Source organism: Zingiber officinale, chromosome 2B (assembly GCF_018446385.1).
Source record: "Zingiber officinale cultivar Zhangliang chromosome 2B, Zo_v1.1, whole genome shotgun sequence".
Taxonomy (NCBI): domain Eukaryota; kingdom Viridiplantae; phylum Streptophyta; class Magnoliopsida; order Zingiberales; family Zingiberaceae; genus Zingiber; species Zingiber officinale.
This window is the reverse complement of record NC_055989.1, coordinates 96088628-96106726: the sequence shown is the minus strand read 5'-3', so window position 1 is coordinate 96106726 and position 18099 is coordinate 96088628. Positions and strand designations below refer to the sequence as shown.

The 18099-nt window shown below is 33.8% G+C and overlaps 1 protein-coding gene across 2 annotated transcripts in view; it reads left to right on the top strand.

Annotated features, from left to right (window-relative positions):
* The window catches only part of LOC122046442 (squalene synthase 8-like), a 32353-nt gene extending 14822 nt beyond the window's left edge, over positions 1-17531 (top strand). For both annotated transcript variants that reach the window (XM_042607145.1, XM_042607146.1), the window contains exons 4-14: positions 2729-2804; positions 4484-4553; positions 5660-5803; positions 5898-6002; positions 10529-10675; positions 13468-13543; positions 14851-14939; positions 16811-16902; positions 16976-17018; positions 17101-17202; positions 17270-17531. In XM_042607145.1, coding sequence (XP_042463079.1) covers positions 2729-2804; positions 4484-4553; positions 5660-5803; positions 5898-6002; positions 10529-10675; positions 13468-13543; positions 14851-14939; positions 16811-16902; positions 16976-17018; positions 17101-17169 — 911 coding nt within the window. In that variant the 3' untranslated portion in view covers positions 17170-17202; positions 17270-17531. The remainder of the gene's footprint in view (positions 1-2728; positions 2805-4483; positions 4554-5659; positions 5804-5897; positions 6003-10528; positions 10676-13467; positions 13544-14850; positions 14940-16810; positions 16903-16975; positions 17019-17100; positions 17203-17269) is intronic.
* The last annotated feature ends 568 nt before the right edge of the window (positions 17532-18099 follow it).

The window sequence follows — 18099 nt, the reverse complement described above, 5'->3', positions numbered from 1 at the left end:
TAGTCATAAATTAACTGTTAAACTTACTTTCCAAATGGAACATATTTGTGGTTTACAATATAGTAAATGCTGCATGTAGGATGCTACATAAATGCTAGCTGCATGTTTGGTTCGCAGGAATGGAATTATTATGCCCCATCTGAGCTCAATCTACCCAAAGAAAGATATGCCTACACTAGTATCAAGCAACAATAATAAACTAAATCACACCTTGAGCAATAAATACCACGTCTTATGGAATACTAGCACATTGAACTGACAACCTTAACTGAAACTGGGGCTAAATAGAAGGGTTGTTAGCCAGCAAATAAAAATAGGAACATATAATAATATGAATGTGAGAAAAATATGAGACCAGCTAAAAAACGTGAATAAAATTATGATGTGCCAACTCAAGAAACACGAGTTAACTAAAACACAATGGAAATATTTCATCATGCATTAAGACAACACAATGATAATATATCAACGACCTCCACTCCTAGCATCAATGTTGCTCATGTAACAAAGCAACACACTATGAATAAATGCAAGAGACACTAGTTGTTAGTATCTTACATTTCACACATTAATCATCAAGTTACGAGTGTAAGATGAGGGGTTTTTTGTCTGCACTCTCACACTATGGAGAGGTACATTGTGTTCATCTAAACACAGGCATGATTACCATCCAACAACCAAAATATGTTGTCTATCACATATACACTCATTTTGTGACCATTTAAGCATGCTATTGGCAAAATGCCCCTAATTGTGCCAACAAACTACATCCTGGGTCTATAATATGACAACATATGAAAGCCTAACGATATATAACACCTTAGTGTTATCATGTTGCTAGAAGCGAATAATCTAAAACCTTTAAAATCACAACTCAAAATCTACCCGTGAGGGTCTCCTTAAAAAAAAAAGTCTTTTTTATTTTTGGAAAAGATTCTTTTTATTTTTCATCTAAATATACTTGCACCTTGCAATAGGGAGAGGGAGGAGAAATAAACAATGAGTGAGGGGAACATTATGGGGAGTAAAGGGGCGACAACTGTTAACATGAAATCATATCTAGGTTTAACAACAACCAGTTCAAGATGGTTCAGCCTCAAATGGCTCCAATTTGACAAAAGTAAACCAAATTGAAAGTCAATCAACTATTGGTCCATCGAAACTCTAATCTAAGTGAATTGGTGATATTTAATTCCAAAGTATTGATTAAGTCCTAAGTGAATTTTAGTTTAATCTCAAGCAACTTCAGATTTAGTTAATTAAACCCTCTAGGCATTGAAATCTCATCTGTGCAGTCAAAACATATCATTTTGATAAATGTTTGAAACTCGATACTACTTGGCACACGCAATGTGTCTTTTCTTTTGCTTCATCTCCTTTCTCCTTCACCCTCCAATTCACACGTGCACCATGCATCGAGACGTCAACATGATACCAAATATCAGTTAAAAGATCGAAACTCCGACTCGGTTTGAGAATCTAAACCTTGACCCTAGGGTATAACAGTAATTTTCAAAGAATTTTGCTAGGGTTTGAAATGTATTAGGAACAACATATATCAATATATGTTACTTAGTTTAGTTAATGAAATAACAATTCCAATATATGGAATCAGTATTACTTGATTTGATTCAAGGAATTTCAAAGAAGGATTAAGTGGCAATGACAATTCCATCAGAATTGATATTCTAAGTTCATTTTGCAATCAAACATAGAATAGTTATAATTCATCAAAAACAGAAAATAACTATTCATGAGAACCAAACCATCAGGAAGCTTTGTTGAACTTGAATCCATATGTCCTATTATTATTAATTTGAGTAATCATATATATTTTTAAAGAATCCAATTTCTATATAAGTATGTTATGTCTTTGAAATATCTGTGCATTTGAACTCTTCCTTTCATAAGTATATATTTCTGTTAGTATTTGAATAATATCTTATACCCTATGTAGGGTAATCGTAAAAGCAACAATAGTTCCTCAAGATGAAGGGACAATGATTTTGTTTCAAGTTATTTTTTCTTACCTCTCACTTAAAAAAAATCTCTTGCATTTTCCTCTCACTTCCCTCTAAAACTCTACCTTGGTTGATGACATGGTTCAAAATCTTGAGCCGTATTGGAGTTTCAGTCCTTGACTAGAATGATACGGTTTCATAATTGTGCCGATGTTTCGATGCATGATGCTAGTGATGGATTGGAGGTTGAAGGAGGAAGGAGATGAAGTAGAGGAAGGAGATGTTGACTATGTTGAATGGTGTCGAGTTTTAGTAATTTGCTGAAACAATATGTTTCGACCGTTTCGCTTGTTTTTTTTTCCTCTTCACTTCCACAATCTAGAGTTCTAAACATATTTTGTATATCTCTTTTTTTTTTTTAATTTAATTGTGTAACAACTAGGTTTCCTAATTTTTCATTGTTATAGTTGATAAAGAAAGTACACAAAGAATTCGTGTGACAAATGATATACAGATACCCATTAAAATTATATGCTAGGTCCTTCTACATTGCTTCATGTGGGATGATTATCCTTTCATGTACTAGATCTATATCAAAGTCGAAAGACTGATTTAACTATGTGGCTCTGGTTTTGACTAGACAAATAAGTCACTGGGTATTCTGAAAAAGATTACAATAGATAGTGCCCTAGTAATTTTTTCTCAGAAATAGATGGATCTATTACAAATATATGGTATTCTTGCTAACCATGCTGACGTTCTTATAGGTGGCACAAAGGAATACAAAGTTCTGATGGACAAATTTCATCTCGTCTCAACTGCTTTCCTAGAGCTTGACAGAAGGTCCTGTTGGCTTAGTATTTTTTGAATGAGTTACTAGATAAAAAGTAAAATGTTGTCAAGCTTTATTTCTTTTAACATGTACCATGCAATAGAACTGATTGCTTTAATTTCGTTATCATTCTTCTGTTTATCATGTTGTAACAAATAACAACCTCACAACAGGTGTTTTGGAAATGTAAAATTTAGGAATGATTATCAGGGAAATTGATGAAGTGGGAATTACTAAATTGATTGAGAATTTTGTTGGTGCTATTTGTTAATGTATGCTTTGAATAATGTTTTGGTTCAGGGTGTAATTATCATTAGCAATTATAGAAATCTGAATTGCAATGCAACTTTTATGCATGTAATATTAAGACTAGTATAATCAAGTTGCATTGTTGTGAGGAATTTTTAAAATGCCATATATATATCTTCCCTGTGAAGTGATTCACGAGACACTCCTACTATGTTGATTTTAGCTTGTATGGATGGGCTATTTGGTTCAAATGCAACAACATAATCTTCACAGAAAAGTGTTGACACCAAGTAAAATTTTCAGTTGACTGGTTCAGAAAGGTTGGTTTTTCAAGTTTTCAACCTCTACATTTTAGCTTGTGTTTTACTACCATGACTGAAAATGGAGAAGTAAATGCTGATTGGATTGCAAAAATCACAATAGAACAATGGAGACTTTTTTCTGTTTTGTTAAACACTACAGAGCAAAGGTTGATCTCATCTCTTTATATGTTGCCTTTTTTCTCTTTCCTGATAAACCCAGCAAATTATTCACAATAGTATAGTGATTTGACCTTTGAAAAAATGTACCTATACCATTACATAGTGGTGCTTGAAGGTATATTGGTAACAAACAATCATACACTCAAATTTTGCTGATCTAGGAATAAGATTAAATATCTCATAGAGTGGAAGCCTGTCATATCAATTGATTTTGTATAAGTTGTTCTTCGAGACAAGGATTAAATGTAGCCAGTTCACTATGTTACTGCATTATTACTTAACTGATCAAGGGTTATGATTGTGGCACTTAAATTTATTATTTCACCAGGTGACGCCTGCTGCTTTCTGTCCCATTGTCATTATCAGTTAGATGATTTGGCCAAAACCACTACAAAGTTGCACCTACATGTCCATGGTTTGATTCAAGTGTAAACTAATTTAGCAAATACCATTAATGCTATAACATTATCCCTGCAAACCAGATGCATATCCTTCATTGTTTACCTTTCATACATTTCAGGTCTGCCTCTAGTAGTATTCCTTTTTTCGAAGGTTAATCTTAGCGTGAATGTTTGACTGTACATGTCATCATGTTGTATGCATGGAAGCTGCATGCTTTAACTGATGTTTTTCTAATTTTTCATTATGGCATAGATGCAATCTACCTAAATAATGATAGCCACTCCTTACTGATGTTTCAGCTGTATTTTATTCTTTTGGTGTTTTGATAATTGTGAAAATAATAGCTAGCTAATGTTTCTATTTCCTGGTTCCAACGCAATAACTAGCTAATGCATTCTTTAAGAATTTGGCAATATGTTTTAAGCTTTTGCATCTGTTAAAAATCTCATCTGTTTTCTGTAAGTCAAAAAATTCTATATAAGTTAAGATGTTATTTTGCTGAAGTTAAATAAACCTTGTTTTGATGTGTCAAGTTATATTGCATTCATGGCTTCCAGTTATCAAGAGGCAATTGAAGATATTACCAAGAGAATGGGTGCAGGAATGGCAAAGTTTATATGCAAGGAGGTGTGAAACTTCAACACAATTATACAATCTCCCAACACACTTTAACTTCCACAAACTTCCATTATTTACTGGCACACAGATACCTATTATGCCTTAATAATAATGTGATTTGCCACACAAATCCCATCTCAATATTGTAGGGCCTGCAATACTTATAGTAGTATATATAGTGAACTCCAAGTTGATGCTTGATACCTTTTAGCATCTTATTTTGTTCTTTCTAATTGACAAATATTGTCTTTGATATTTATATATTTGACCAAGTGTTTTATTGTGGAAATTCATCTTTAAGTTGCTTGTCATATTGAACTAGTTATGTAAGCCTGATTTCCAATACACTTTGTAAAAATTCAGTTGTTTTAGAAATTCTTAATATTAGACAAGTTAATATTGCAAATTGTCATGATTTACCATTTAGTGGAAAATAAATTTGTTTTGTTACTATAATTGATGTGTCATGTCACAATTGATCACATTTGAAATAATTTTTCTCTTGTAACTTAATTATTCCCTATGGGCTAGACTCTTCAACTCAATTCCAAATCAATCCCCTCAAATCAAAGTTTCAAGGATTCACATATTCACCCTTAAATTTCTTCATAAATTTGCCCCTCAAATTTAAATTTAAGTAATCTAGCTTAGAATAATCAAGAAAATCATTTAATCAAATAAAAAATATGCTCTAGAATTAAAAAAAAAGCAAAAAGAATTGGTCCATAACATGGGAATATGTATAATAGCACGTAGATGCTTGAACCAAATGTTTGAATTCCAAATTCAGCCATAGGTTATATGCTTCCTAACCATCTCAAACTAAAGGACTAATCTAATCATAGTGTACATCTGTATGACACTGGTCTAATTGGGTTTGATATGGTTCACCATGCTATAGAATTAGGTCACTTATATGACTAGGTTAAACAATTTCATAAATTCTTTTGATTTTGCATCACGGACCAATATGCATTAAACTAATATGTCTTTTATAATTTCAAGATCGAGATTCCAAATATGAAGAAGTTATATGTGCAGTACGGACAACTAAATATTGAATACAATTGCTATGCTAAATATTAATATTACTTTATTGTTATGCCTCTGTGCAGGTGGAAACAGTTGATGATTATGATGAATATTGTCACTATGTAGCAGGATTAGTTGGGCTTGGATTGTCTAAGCTCTTTCATGCTTCAGGTTCAGAAGATCTTGCTTCTGATAACTTGTCAAACTCGATGGGTTTGTTTTTGCAGGTTCATGTCGAACCTATTAGGCAATTGTAATGTTTAATTAGTTAAGATCTTGGAGCTTTACTTTCTCATAGTATATTCCTTTTTCAAAATGCAGAAAACAAACATTATTCGAGATTATTTGGAGGACATAAATGAGATTCCAAAGTCTCGTATGTTTTGGCCTCGTGAAATTTGGAGCAAGTATGCTGACAAGCTTGAGGTTCATTTTCGGAACTGTTACTTTTATAAGTTTGGTTTTAACTTGCATTATATTTGTCTATCAAAGAAATTTAAAATTCTCAAGTAAAATACAGATACACACATTAGTGGATGGAGAAATACTAACACATGGACATCTAATTCTTCTTTGTATATTTGCATATTGAGCTATTTACAAGTGCTTTAGCGTCTATTAGAAATTAGATACTTTAAATATTGGCTACAACCTACTTGACAAAAGGTGAACCTATTTAATTTCTACATATACAAAAAAATTCTTATCTACTGTATTAGAAACTTTCCTGTTATTAAAAATTATCAATTCCAACAAGAATTAGCCCCACAAATTTCACACTGTATTTCCGAAGTTTAAAATCTCATACATTATCTATCATTGGTGGATAGTCATGGTATCTTTAAGATACAAACGAACAAGGGTTAGTTTATTTACAACTGTTTGATCCTCTAATCTCACTTAAGATTGGCATAGCCAGCATAATGAGGGCACAACGACATCAGGATTGCTAGGAGCACCTGTTAAGGGTATGCATATGAACTGCTCTGATTCGTTTGATTTCTATAAGATGACTTGAAACCATAGTGGTAGCTTGGCTAGGAGTAGTAAGAGATGGAATCTACTGTCCTTTTTTATTAGGTTGTTCTTGCCTCTTCATATTTCATATATTCACGTCATTCCTTTGTTTAAACTTTTCATTGTTGATCTCCCATTCCTTCTGCATGTACAAATGACCTGAATTATCCTAATGCCTTGTTTTGTGTTTATGTTGCCTAGTGAATGCCCAATCACTCACAGCTTGACCTCGACCTGATGGATAGATGACATACAACCATCTGTATCAACATCTTTGATAGCTTGTGTACATGCAATATTTAATCATATAGGTTCTTTTGACATACAATACCATTTAAGGGGCAGGTGTTTACATAACATTCACTTCCTTATGGATAACCTATTAGTCTGCTACAAGTTTACTTGCAAGTCATGTATGGAATTAATGGTGCAGTTATGATTTGAAAGTTCTAAACTTTTTTTTTTCAAGAAAAATTCAGACCTTGGAAGATTTTACTTTGATTAGTCACAAGAACTTATATATATATTGGAGGGAATTGATTATTTTTTTTATAGTTTGTCTCTGTATAACATAATGTCCAAATTGTAGCATTCAAGATAGAAAGCAAACATTGTGCTTAACTATGTAGTTGTTTTATCTTTATCTTTTTCTTCATCTCTTTCCTCCTTCCGCCTTCAATTTATCATTGACACAATATTCCGAAACAGTGTCGTTATAGTCAAAGAGTGAAACATCCACACGGCTTGAGATTTTGAATTGTTAATGAAATTTGTTTCTCTTTAAATTCTGATTAGGAAGTTTTAACTTATCTTCTTAAATTTAAAACTTGGAAGATTCTATTTTGAATTTTGATTAATCACAACAAACTATGCAAATGAAGCATTATTCTAACTAGTTGTCAATTTAGAGCAATAATAAGGTTTAATTAGTGATTCTTGAATTGGTTGTAAATCTCAAGTTATGTTGATGATGAACAATTCAAGCAAGGTTTTTTCTCACCCTTCCCATTCTAATTTTCTCAGATCAGTGAGCAATCAACAAGTTTCTTGAGCTTTTCAAAACTAGTCCAGTTTGAACAATTTTCAACTAAGACCATTGTTTTTTGAAATTTAATTCGTTTCTGGCTAATTTTTGAATCTCTAGATTTTCCTTAACTTGTTTGCCTACCTTTATAAGATGCCTAATTTCTCAGAAGAAATTGGAGCTGCCTTATGGATACTAATCCAACTTGGGCAATTTGTTTGGGTATTGACAGATTTTGACTACAATGTGCCAATTAATAAATATAATGATTACCAAACTCTTTAGGTGTCATGATTTATATCAAAGGAAAAGACGAATGACTAGAACTACATAGATCCATGGTTGTAGAGTTTGGCCTAGGCGGCCACCTAGGCACTGTGTAGGTGCCGCCTAGGCGCTAGGCGGCTCCTCGCCGAACCGAAAATCCTTTAATCGGCCAAAGTGGGCGTCATTGTTTATGTGTGGTCCTAGATGCTGAATAGGCGACCTGTTTGGTCTAGGCGCCGCGTAGACCGAACAGGTGATTTCTATTTATTTATAGTTTTGGACCAAAACAATGTAAAGTTGTTGCTTTGTGACTAAAAGGTCACGGGTTCGAATCAGCCTCTTGCAAAAAAAGCAGGGTAAAGCTGCGTACAATGGATCCTTCCCTGGGACCCGCATGACGGGAGCTTCAGGCATTGGACTGCCCTTTTTTTACCAAAACAACGTCATTTTTGGTCCAGTTTTGCTAGAAATTTAAATAACGTTCTTTCATTTTTAATTGAAAGCTTGTTCAATTATATTCATTATATTTAAATATCAATTGAAAATTAGCTTAATTTGATGAAAATTCAATTAAATAGATATTAGATCATAGTAAGAATAAAGTACAATGAGTTTAAAATATTAAAGTACAATAATTTCAATAAGCCTAAATAATTTTTACAATGATATTAATGTCTTCAAGGGAACTTTTCAAGTGGATTTGAACTTCTTTTTATCTTCCAACCTGAAAAAAGTTAAAAAAACATAAATATTAGTATTGAAACACTAAAAATTGCTTCAAGATAATTTATAATTATAAATAATACCAATATTTCTAGTGCTGAAATTATATATATATATATATATATATATATATATATATATATATATATATATATATAATTTAAAAGTACTCGGGTGCCTAGGCGGCGCTACTCGGGCGCCTGACTGGCGCCTAGCAATTTTTGCAACATTGCATAGATCAAAGAGAAGAAAGTTGGATCTAACTCGGTCAAAAATGATTTATTGGACTGCTCAAGCACATTATTTTCTTCTTCCTTCAACCACCATTGGCTAAATCTTATCTTAGATAAATTTATTTAAGCCATAAATGAAATTTTAGGCAAGGATTAAAATTTGATTGTGTCAATTAGCACAGGTGAAACTTCTCTTTCGTCAACTAAAGAACAAGCTTGAGACAGCAAAACCCTACCTTGTGACACCTCGTGATGATGGGGGTTAGTTCTAAAGACTACTAAGATGATGATGAAACTTCTAGCAACGACGACAACTTTGCTCAAGGTTGGCAAAGAAATTGTAAGCTCCCAAGACTTTTGCACTAGGGCCGTAAGCTACAGAAATTCACGTGACACAGCTCCCCGAGCTCCTATTATGGTGTTTAGCTTTGACAGATCTCTGACACTTGGCACTGGCAGAATGTATCTAGCTGCCCAAGGACCAAAACCTTGGCACAGCTCAAAATTTCAAACCTTGATTCTAGGTCTGGTTTGAACTTAATTTAAATCAATTGGATCAATACAACAATTACTAAATCCTTTAGGAAATCATTATTTATGTCAATGGAAGAGATCAACAACTAAAACTGAACCATGGATCAAAGAGAAGAAGATTGATCTACCTTATCCCACTTAGATATGATTGACCTTCAACTGCTCAAGCTTAGCAGTATTTCCTCTTCCTTCAGTTGCTATCATCTAAATTTGACCCTAAACAATTCCAATCATATCATAAATCAAATTTTAGGTTCAATTTAATCAAACACTTACTAAATTCCAGGTTATAACAATCAAACTTTTGTTTCAGTAAAAGGAGAAATTGAGGCTAATGTGGGTCGGCCTTGTCTAGTTGTAGCAGATCAACACTATATTGTTGAACTTCTACTTCTTGCTTGACATGAATCTCACATGATACTTAAGGCTTCTATGGGCGGCATGGTGGTCTTGTAGGACCATTCAATTATAACTCACGTGGGCCAGTGTTGTGACTGAAATGTATGCCACAGCAGATTCAAGAGTGTTGGTCAAGCTCCAGTTCCTGTATTTAGGGTGGCCACCAGTAATCCATATATTTGATATGTATGATATTTTATCTCAACAAGAAAAAAAAAGTTTTGAAAGATACGGTGTTTTTTTTTTTTTGAGAATTTAGGGTCGCTTAGTCCAAGTATGCAGGTGAAAATCATGAAGTGTGTGGCTCACTTAATGGTCTTCAAGTGGTAAATTATAAAATTTTTAACCATGATTTTTCTTTACTGGTAATTCAGATCAGTTAATCAAGTTCTAGTATTATACTCCTGTTGGGCCTTGCACTTAATCTGTTAAGGGCTAAACTTTCTTCAGTGTAATGATGCTGCCATGTCAGTTTTAAAATTAGATTAATAGAATTGCTTTTCCTTATTGCAGTGACTTATTTCTAGTTCCTATAAAAAGCTTATCTTCAATAATAAGTTTCTGAACTGAACATGGTGCTCTTTCTTCCTTTTTGTTTCATTGGGCAAAGCTAGTTCTTTCTGTTTGGGGTTCCAGGCTCGATTGCTAATTGAATATTTATTTTTCCGTACTAATATCAGAGGTTCACTTTAGTATAATGCTTCAAAGTAGTTTTCATTCTTTGATGGTTAATCCTCACTCATCTTGGCTTCCAGGATTTCAAATATGCTGAGAACTCGACAAAGGCAGTACAATGCTTGAATGACTTGGTTACTAATGCTTTGATGCACATAGAAGATTGTCTGCATTATATGTCTTCATTAAAAGATCTCTCAATTTTCCAGTTCTGTGCCATTCCACAGGTATGTCAGAACTTTTTAATTCTCAAGTTCTTTACTACATTTATTAAAAATCATATAAATTCATTCGGATACTATGTAATTGGTTTTAGTGATTCTTGTTGCAGTATGATTTTTCTTTGTGAATAGTATATGAAAGATGCTGCCATGATTGCAATGTACGTAAGACTGCGTACAATAAATCCAATATGATCCGACTCTTTCACATTGGTGGGAGCTTCGTATATTGGGCTGTCTTTTTTTAAAAAATAGTATGTAAAGCAAATTCAACAAGGAATACTTGGAAGTGTTTGAATCTAGGTGATAGTAAATAAAACACTATAACTTAAGTCAGTTACTTTGTTTCACATGGTATGCTATGCTATAACAGTCCCTTCTGTCTGCAAATACACGAGGATGAGATCAATTCCTTACAAATATAACATATGCAGGAGTTCTTTCTTGAACTGCTTAAACATTTGTCTTAATTAGTCAGCAAATAGAATTTAAATTTATGCATAATGACCATGGTTTGAAACACTATTTTGTATCGATTGACACAGGTGAAAAATAGCATTCGCCATGTGCATAGGAGACCGAAATAGAATTGACATGGATGAGTCTGTTTGCTGCTTGTGTCCATCGTCACTCATCGCTCACTACTGCAGAACAACTCCGAATCATGTGATCTTAGGACGAAGTTGTTCTCAACCTAAAAGATTAATACCCTAACCCACCCATTTTGTTAACCCTTTCATGAACTGGTAAAATCCATAAACTCATTAAAATTTACCCTAATTCCCTTATTGTGATCGGGCACATGGTTTTCTCTTCCAATCAACAAGGTGAGCTCTCCTTTTCGTCTGATAGCTAGCAAACCTTTGGTAACTCTACCTTTTCATCTCTTCCTCATTATCAACACCATGTGTTTAGTCGTTGACACGGCACCAAAACTACTTTGTTATGGTTAGGGATAGAAATCATAGCTCGGAAGGAACCTTTAAGCCTTGACGTTGAGCATTTTTGTTTATTTTGTGCTAGTCATCGCAAGAGAAACTAAGGGTGCGTTTGGTACGCGCGTTTTTCATTTTCATTTTCTGAAAAACGCGCGTTTTCTAGAAAACAGAAAACGACTTTTTGTCATTTTCTGTTTTTCTAGAAAATGTTAGCTATTTTTTTAGAAAACAAGCACAAAAAACACAAACCAAACATCATTTTTCAGAAAACGCACATTTTCCAAAAAATGAAAATGGAAAATACGCGTACCAAACACACCCTAATTGTTCTGCTCGCCCATTGGCACATGAACCCTTCAGACACCTGATAAAGGAAAGGGCAAGCATCTTCTTAGTAAAAGAGGAGATGCATCAACCAAGAGTAGTTACAATAGCAAAGAGGAATGATGCATGAGTATCAACAATAGTTAAGAGGAGTGATGCCAGAGATGGACAAATTGAGATATATACATTTCCTTACCATGCCCATACCAGTTTTAAATGTGCTACTTTCAATCCAAATCTCAATGGTCAACCATGATATATTTATGAACATATATAGAAATTAATTACATTACCAAATCTAGTAGGCGGATTATACTTCAGTTTGATATTAGAAAGGTCTAATTATTGATTGAGATATTTGTTATATTTTATTTGTTTTAGAATTTTAATCAATTGATTTGATAATTGATGTAGTTTATATTTAGTGTTAAACAAGTTAAATGGAAGGAGAATATAAGATTTAAAAGTATTTGAGGTGATTTCATAATGCTTTAAAGTGTATTGAAGCATGCCGAGTGTTGATATGGCATGACCAAATGATACTGTTATGGTTGGAAATTGAAGCTCTGCAATAAATGCTATTTTAGACCTTGTGAATTAGCATGCTTATAGGTTAGAGTGGTAGAGGTAAAGTGATAAAGATGGCTAGCGTAGGATACTTGAAAGTATTTAGATGAATATACAGCATTACTAGAAAGGATAAATGATGTATCCATATGTGATAAGATAGGTTAAGGAAGCATCAATTGTTCTAGATCTTGGTTATTTTGTTCTTGACACATTGTTTGAGAGCATACTGGGATGTGAAAATCATCAACATGTCAACACTATGCCAGGGCAGAATTTCATGTAGTTGCAACTCTGACAATGATCTGAATGAGTAGCATGAAGGAAGGTTTTGCATGTGCACCCAACGTCTGAAAAGGATGGGCAAAAAACTTTTTGAGTAAAATCAATTGAACCTTAGTTACAGAGGTGGTGATGGCAGATATATGTTCGTCTTATTTTTCTTCATGTTCTTCCTCTTGCTCCACTTCCTTTTCCTCCATCCTTCACTATGTCAGCACACTGATTTGTGCTCATGCTGATTTGTGTTCAGCATAGATATAGTATCTTTTTGATCAAGAATGAAACTATTATTGAACTTATTCTTTAAACCTTGGACCATATTAGACATTTTCAAATTGCATGCACAAATATGTTCAAAGATTACTAGTAGAATTGGTAGTTAAACATGCTGATCAATTAAATCTGCAAGTGCTAGGAGAAAATGAAAGCAAGTTCAACATAATTAAAATGTTTTAAATGCTTAAGGTACTAGCTGTAGCAATACATAGAGCTTAGTTCTTGGATAAGATGTATTTAGCCAATTCCAAATTGTTGGGACATGCAATTTGCTGTTTCGTATTTCATTTTGGAATTTATTATTCTCTGTCTACTATGTGATTTATATATCTTGTTGTGCTGATTCCCTTGAAGCCCATTTAAATGTTATGGTATTGACTACTGTACTGATTGAATGCTTTCACAAAACAGATTATGGCCATTGGAACACTAGCTTTATGCTATAATAACATGCAGGTTTTCAGAGGAGTTGTTAAGATGAGAAGAGGTAAGAAATCTTTGTCAAAATATTTTGACTAGATTAATGTTGTTTTGGATGACACTTCACAATTTCCTCATGATGTCTTTTTCTAAGGTTCATTCACATCAATTGGATCAGTTTACCTCTCACAAATATTTCTTTCTTCACAGAATGCTGGTGAAAAAGAAAATAGTTCTGGATTTCTGGTTGAAAATCCCTTTTCCCAGATTTTTCCTTATACTTGCTTATACCATGGAGTTAGGTGAGTCAAATAGGCCAAGTGAGCCTTACAAGCAAGACTAGTTTGCTTGACAAGACAAGCTCTATGAGTGGTCGAATCGGCTAAATGAGTTGAGCAAGTTGTGCTATCTTAACAAGATAGCCCAAGCTAGGCATGCTAGGTGAATTAGGACAAATTGAGTGTGGTAGACAACTGGGCCAAATTAGGTAGATTGTGTAGGCATGTTTGGTGGATTAAGATGAATTGGACTTGTTGAATGGATAGGATGTCTAGGCTGACTGTGTGATTAGAGAATTACGTAGGCTAGGTGGGTCCAGGAGACTAATTAAGTTGGCTAGGTGACCGAGTGAATCAAGTGAATTGGAGAACACAAGTCAGGTAGATAAACCGAGCAAATTGGATAAGACTAGCTACATTTGATAGACAGGCTAAATATGAGTTTTTGCACTTGTCATTCCATTCTATTAATGCATTCAACAAAGAATTAGATTATTCCACTAAATATCTTCATTCAGTTCTCATTCCTATTCCATTCCATTCATTCCTACCAAACATGGCCTTCGAAGGCTCGACCAACTAATTTAAGTTTTAACAGGAGGTTTGTTAAATGCAATTAATCACAATGTACCCGATTCAACTCCTTTACTAGATCCATGCCAATAACAAATTAAAATGTAACAATGTGGTTACTACTGGTAAACAACTAAAAGAAAGGTTGGCTTCACAACTATTCAGGGTTTGTTTTAGTTGCCCCGGCCTTTTGATTTGCGTATTCTGGTATATTTTTTTATCCTTTTTCTTTGTGTGTGCAAAGCTTGTTACAGATGGCAATTTAATTTGATGCTTTATGGAATTCATGAATTAGGCAACAATTTATGGTGTTTGTGATTGAATCTCAAGGTACTAATTCTATTATGAAAATTCTGTCTCACTAGTCGAACACTTGATAGCATGTTCCTAGTCTTCTCCATTTTGGCCATTTTAGTACTCTGGATGATTACAGTATTTCTTATCCAAGCAATTAGCTATTAAGTGTTTTTTTAATATCACTGATATCTTGTTTCTTGTGTAATCTGATAATTGTTTTTTCCAGGATTAACAGCTAGGGTTATTGCCCAGACAGAGACAATGGCAGATGTATATGGGGTCTTTTTTGATTTTTCTTCTTTGTTGGAATCTAAGGTAGTAATTTTCTTTTATGCAGAATCATTATTTGACATTTTTGATACCGTCTTGTACATCTAAATGGACAAGTTTGCATAGCACATAGAATAGCATTTGTCCCTTGTCATACAGAAATGGTATTTTTTGAAAAATTATTCACTTATTAAAAGCTTGTTTTTTCCCCATGTTTTAGGGAATATCAAGCTTCTCCCATAAATAAATAAATTTTATTATATAGAGAAGTAAAAAAAAATGATGGTAAATCTTTTTGAAGTTGAATGTGTTTCTTGTGAACAAATTTATGTTCTTAAAAACCACGTTAAGTCTCTGCACAAAGGGTATGCAAATTTTATTAGTAAGAAAAAGTTGTGCAGTCAAAATGGGCAAATAAGTTTGATCTGTCAAGTAAGTTGAGTTGTATCTAGTTAGATTAGTGACTCAAATGACCTAGAATGTTGGGTAGATCCACCAAGCCAATCAGATGGGTGGATCAATTACTCCAGGTGTGCCAAGTGGACGAGGCAAATTAGGCACTATGAAATAGGCTAGATGGGAGAGGAGATCCTCTAGACCGCTTTTTGTGGTCCAGAGGATGCTCCCTTTCCATGCATTGGTGGGGATGCATGGCCCCCACCTATTTTATAAGTGGGGACCATGCATCCCCACCAATACATGCAAAGGGTTTCTCTGGACTGCTTGCGGTCCAGAGGATCCGGCCTGCCTAGATGGACGAACAAAACTGGTCAAATATAGAATGAATAATCTCACTAGTTATATATTGCAGAGAAATAAAGGAACGAAACATATTATTCCATTGTATTTCATTTATGATCTCAAGCGGCTTTCGCTCCATTCTATTGCTGTGTAGCAAATGCAATCTAAGATTTCCAGTAAATTTCTTCCTGAAGAGTGCTATCCAAATCTCCACTACAACTCATCCCCTTATTCAAATCATTCAACCCATCAAATCCATCTTCAGTGAGACAATTTGCTAGGGTGAATTGAACAGTTTAAAATTTTGAACTGTATCAGAGTTTTGGTTTATGACCGGATCAATTCGACTTTAGTATTGTGCCATGATGATACGGTTTTAGTATTTTTTTTAAATATAAAATATATTAATTTAAAAATATTGTTATAATATTTGATTACTAAATACTTATTATTAGGTTAAACTAATATTTTAAAAATTAGGTTTGAGTAAAAGACAATTTAGGATTAACCAAAGACTAGACATAATGATTAGGATCAAGTAGATTTACATTAAATTGAATTGAATTTATTTTAATTAGGAAAAAAAATTCCCATGTATTTAAGAGGAAAGGAAAAAAATAAAAAGAAATTTTTCCCCATGTGTTTGCGGATGAAAGGAATAAAAAAAATTATAATATTGAGAGAAAGGAGAAAGAATTAAGAGGGGAAGGAATTAATCATTAAAAAAATTTTTAAAAAAAATTAAGAGTTAAAAAATTTAATTAAAAAAAATTGAAAGAAAAATTCAGCGGCTTCATGGGTGGGGTCATGCCGGTGTCAGTGCTCTGCCGGTCGGAGGGCGGAACAATAAATTCTGCCCATGCCACCCAGTATAGCATGAGATTTTAAACGATGATTGAATCCAAGACATTCCCAAACTAAACACAATTGGGGCTAACTTAACTCGATATAACCACAATTTGACCAAAGTACACAAACTAAACTCTTCTAGCCTTTTTTGTAATTGAGCTAGAATGTCAGTCAGCAAACTTTTATAAATCTATTCTAACTTAACTAATAGGATTCGATTTCCAATGAAAATCTGGCTTGTAAGATACTTTTAATATGCTACATATCTGCTTATAATTGCAGTTCTCAGTTGTGCAATAGATTACTAATTTAAACTGTTTATGCAGATTAATGATGATGACCCAAATGCTAGTCTAACTCGTAAGCGTGTACAAGCTGTAAAAGACCGTTGCATATCTTCTGGCTTGCTTAACAAAAGGTTTGCTATTGTTCATTCTCTGTTATGTGGGATAGTTTACTGGAAACCCGTTTAATCACCTATGATATTTTAGGAAATTTCATGTGCACAATAGGAAATCCTACACTTCATTGCTGGTGAGCCTCACTTTGTAGTTGTACACACGATGCCTATTATTGCTTTGAGCCTACGTTTCCATGTTTTTTGATGTTTTTGCAGATCATGGTTATCGTGCTTGTAGTGGCTATGCTATTTTCTTTGCCCCGACGCAAAGTATTAGTAGATTGATGAATGCCATAAAGAAGGAACTACTAGTTACAGGTCCGACAATCTGTACTAATATTATATGTGTATCTATATATTTGATTAATGGTTGCTAGTAATGCAGGATTTTCCGCCATTCAAATATGGACTATGGTGGATTGGGTGTCCTTGTTGAGGGCACCATCAAGGAGCTCTTTTCTTCAGCTTGTGTGCAGTTTCTGTGTTCTTGTGAACGAACCATATTTTTTAGTTGTGATGGAACGAACCATATTTTTTTTTTGTTAATGTTTCGTTATCAAACATGTTACTGCAAGATTTCTTGTGATTACAATAAGATCTATTTGTACCAACCATACATTACAAGAGTATATAGAGAATTTTGTCAAGGTAGCCTATGTGATTTTAGTCCTTATTGCGATTCACGTATGAATGTGTCAATCAACACCTTGGAGATTTGCTAGGTGCTAATCTTGTAGGATGTGTTAGCATCTGAAATGGAATGATAATCAACTTCTATATTATGCTGCTTATATAAAGTAGGATTGTGGATAATGTAGGTAGAAAATTGGTTGTCATAATGTATAAATATAATCACCATTAAATGCCATCATGGATTTCCATTAAGTGGTTTAGGCGGAATCTTCTACTAGATTAATATTGTTGCAGAAGCATAAGAAATTGTTTTGCACTTCTTTTGTTGTTTGTCACCTCGTTATTATATAAGAATATCAAGAGCCATGATCATTTTGATGCTAAAGAAATTAACAGAAGGCAAGGATTTGATTAGACTAATTATTAATGGATTTGAATCATGGGACAGAGGCTCTGTGAAGTGGTAGAGATAGCTAATAAAAGGTTGTAACAAGTTTAAAATTTTTGAGGAGCACGAAGGGAGATACAGACCTGCTGGAGTCGACGAAGGGAGGGGAAGCCGTGGCTGCCGAAGTCGCCGAG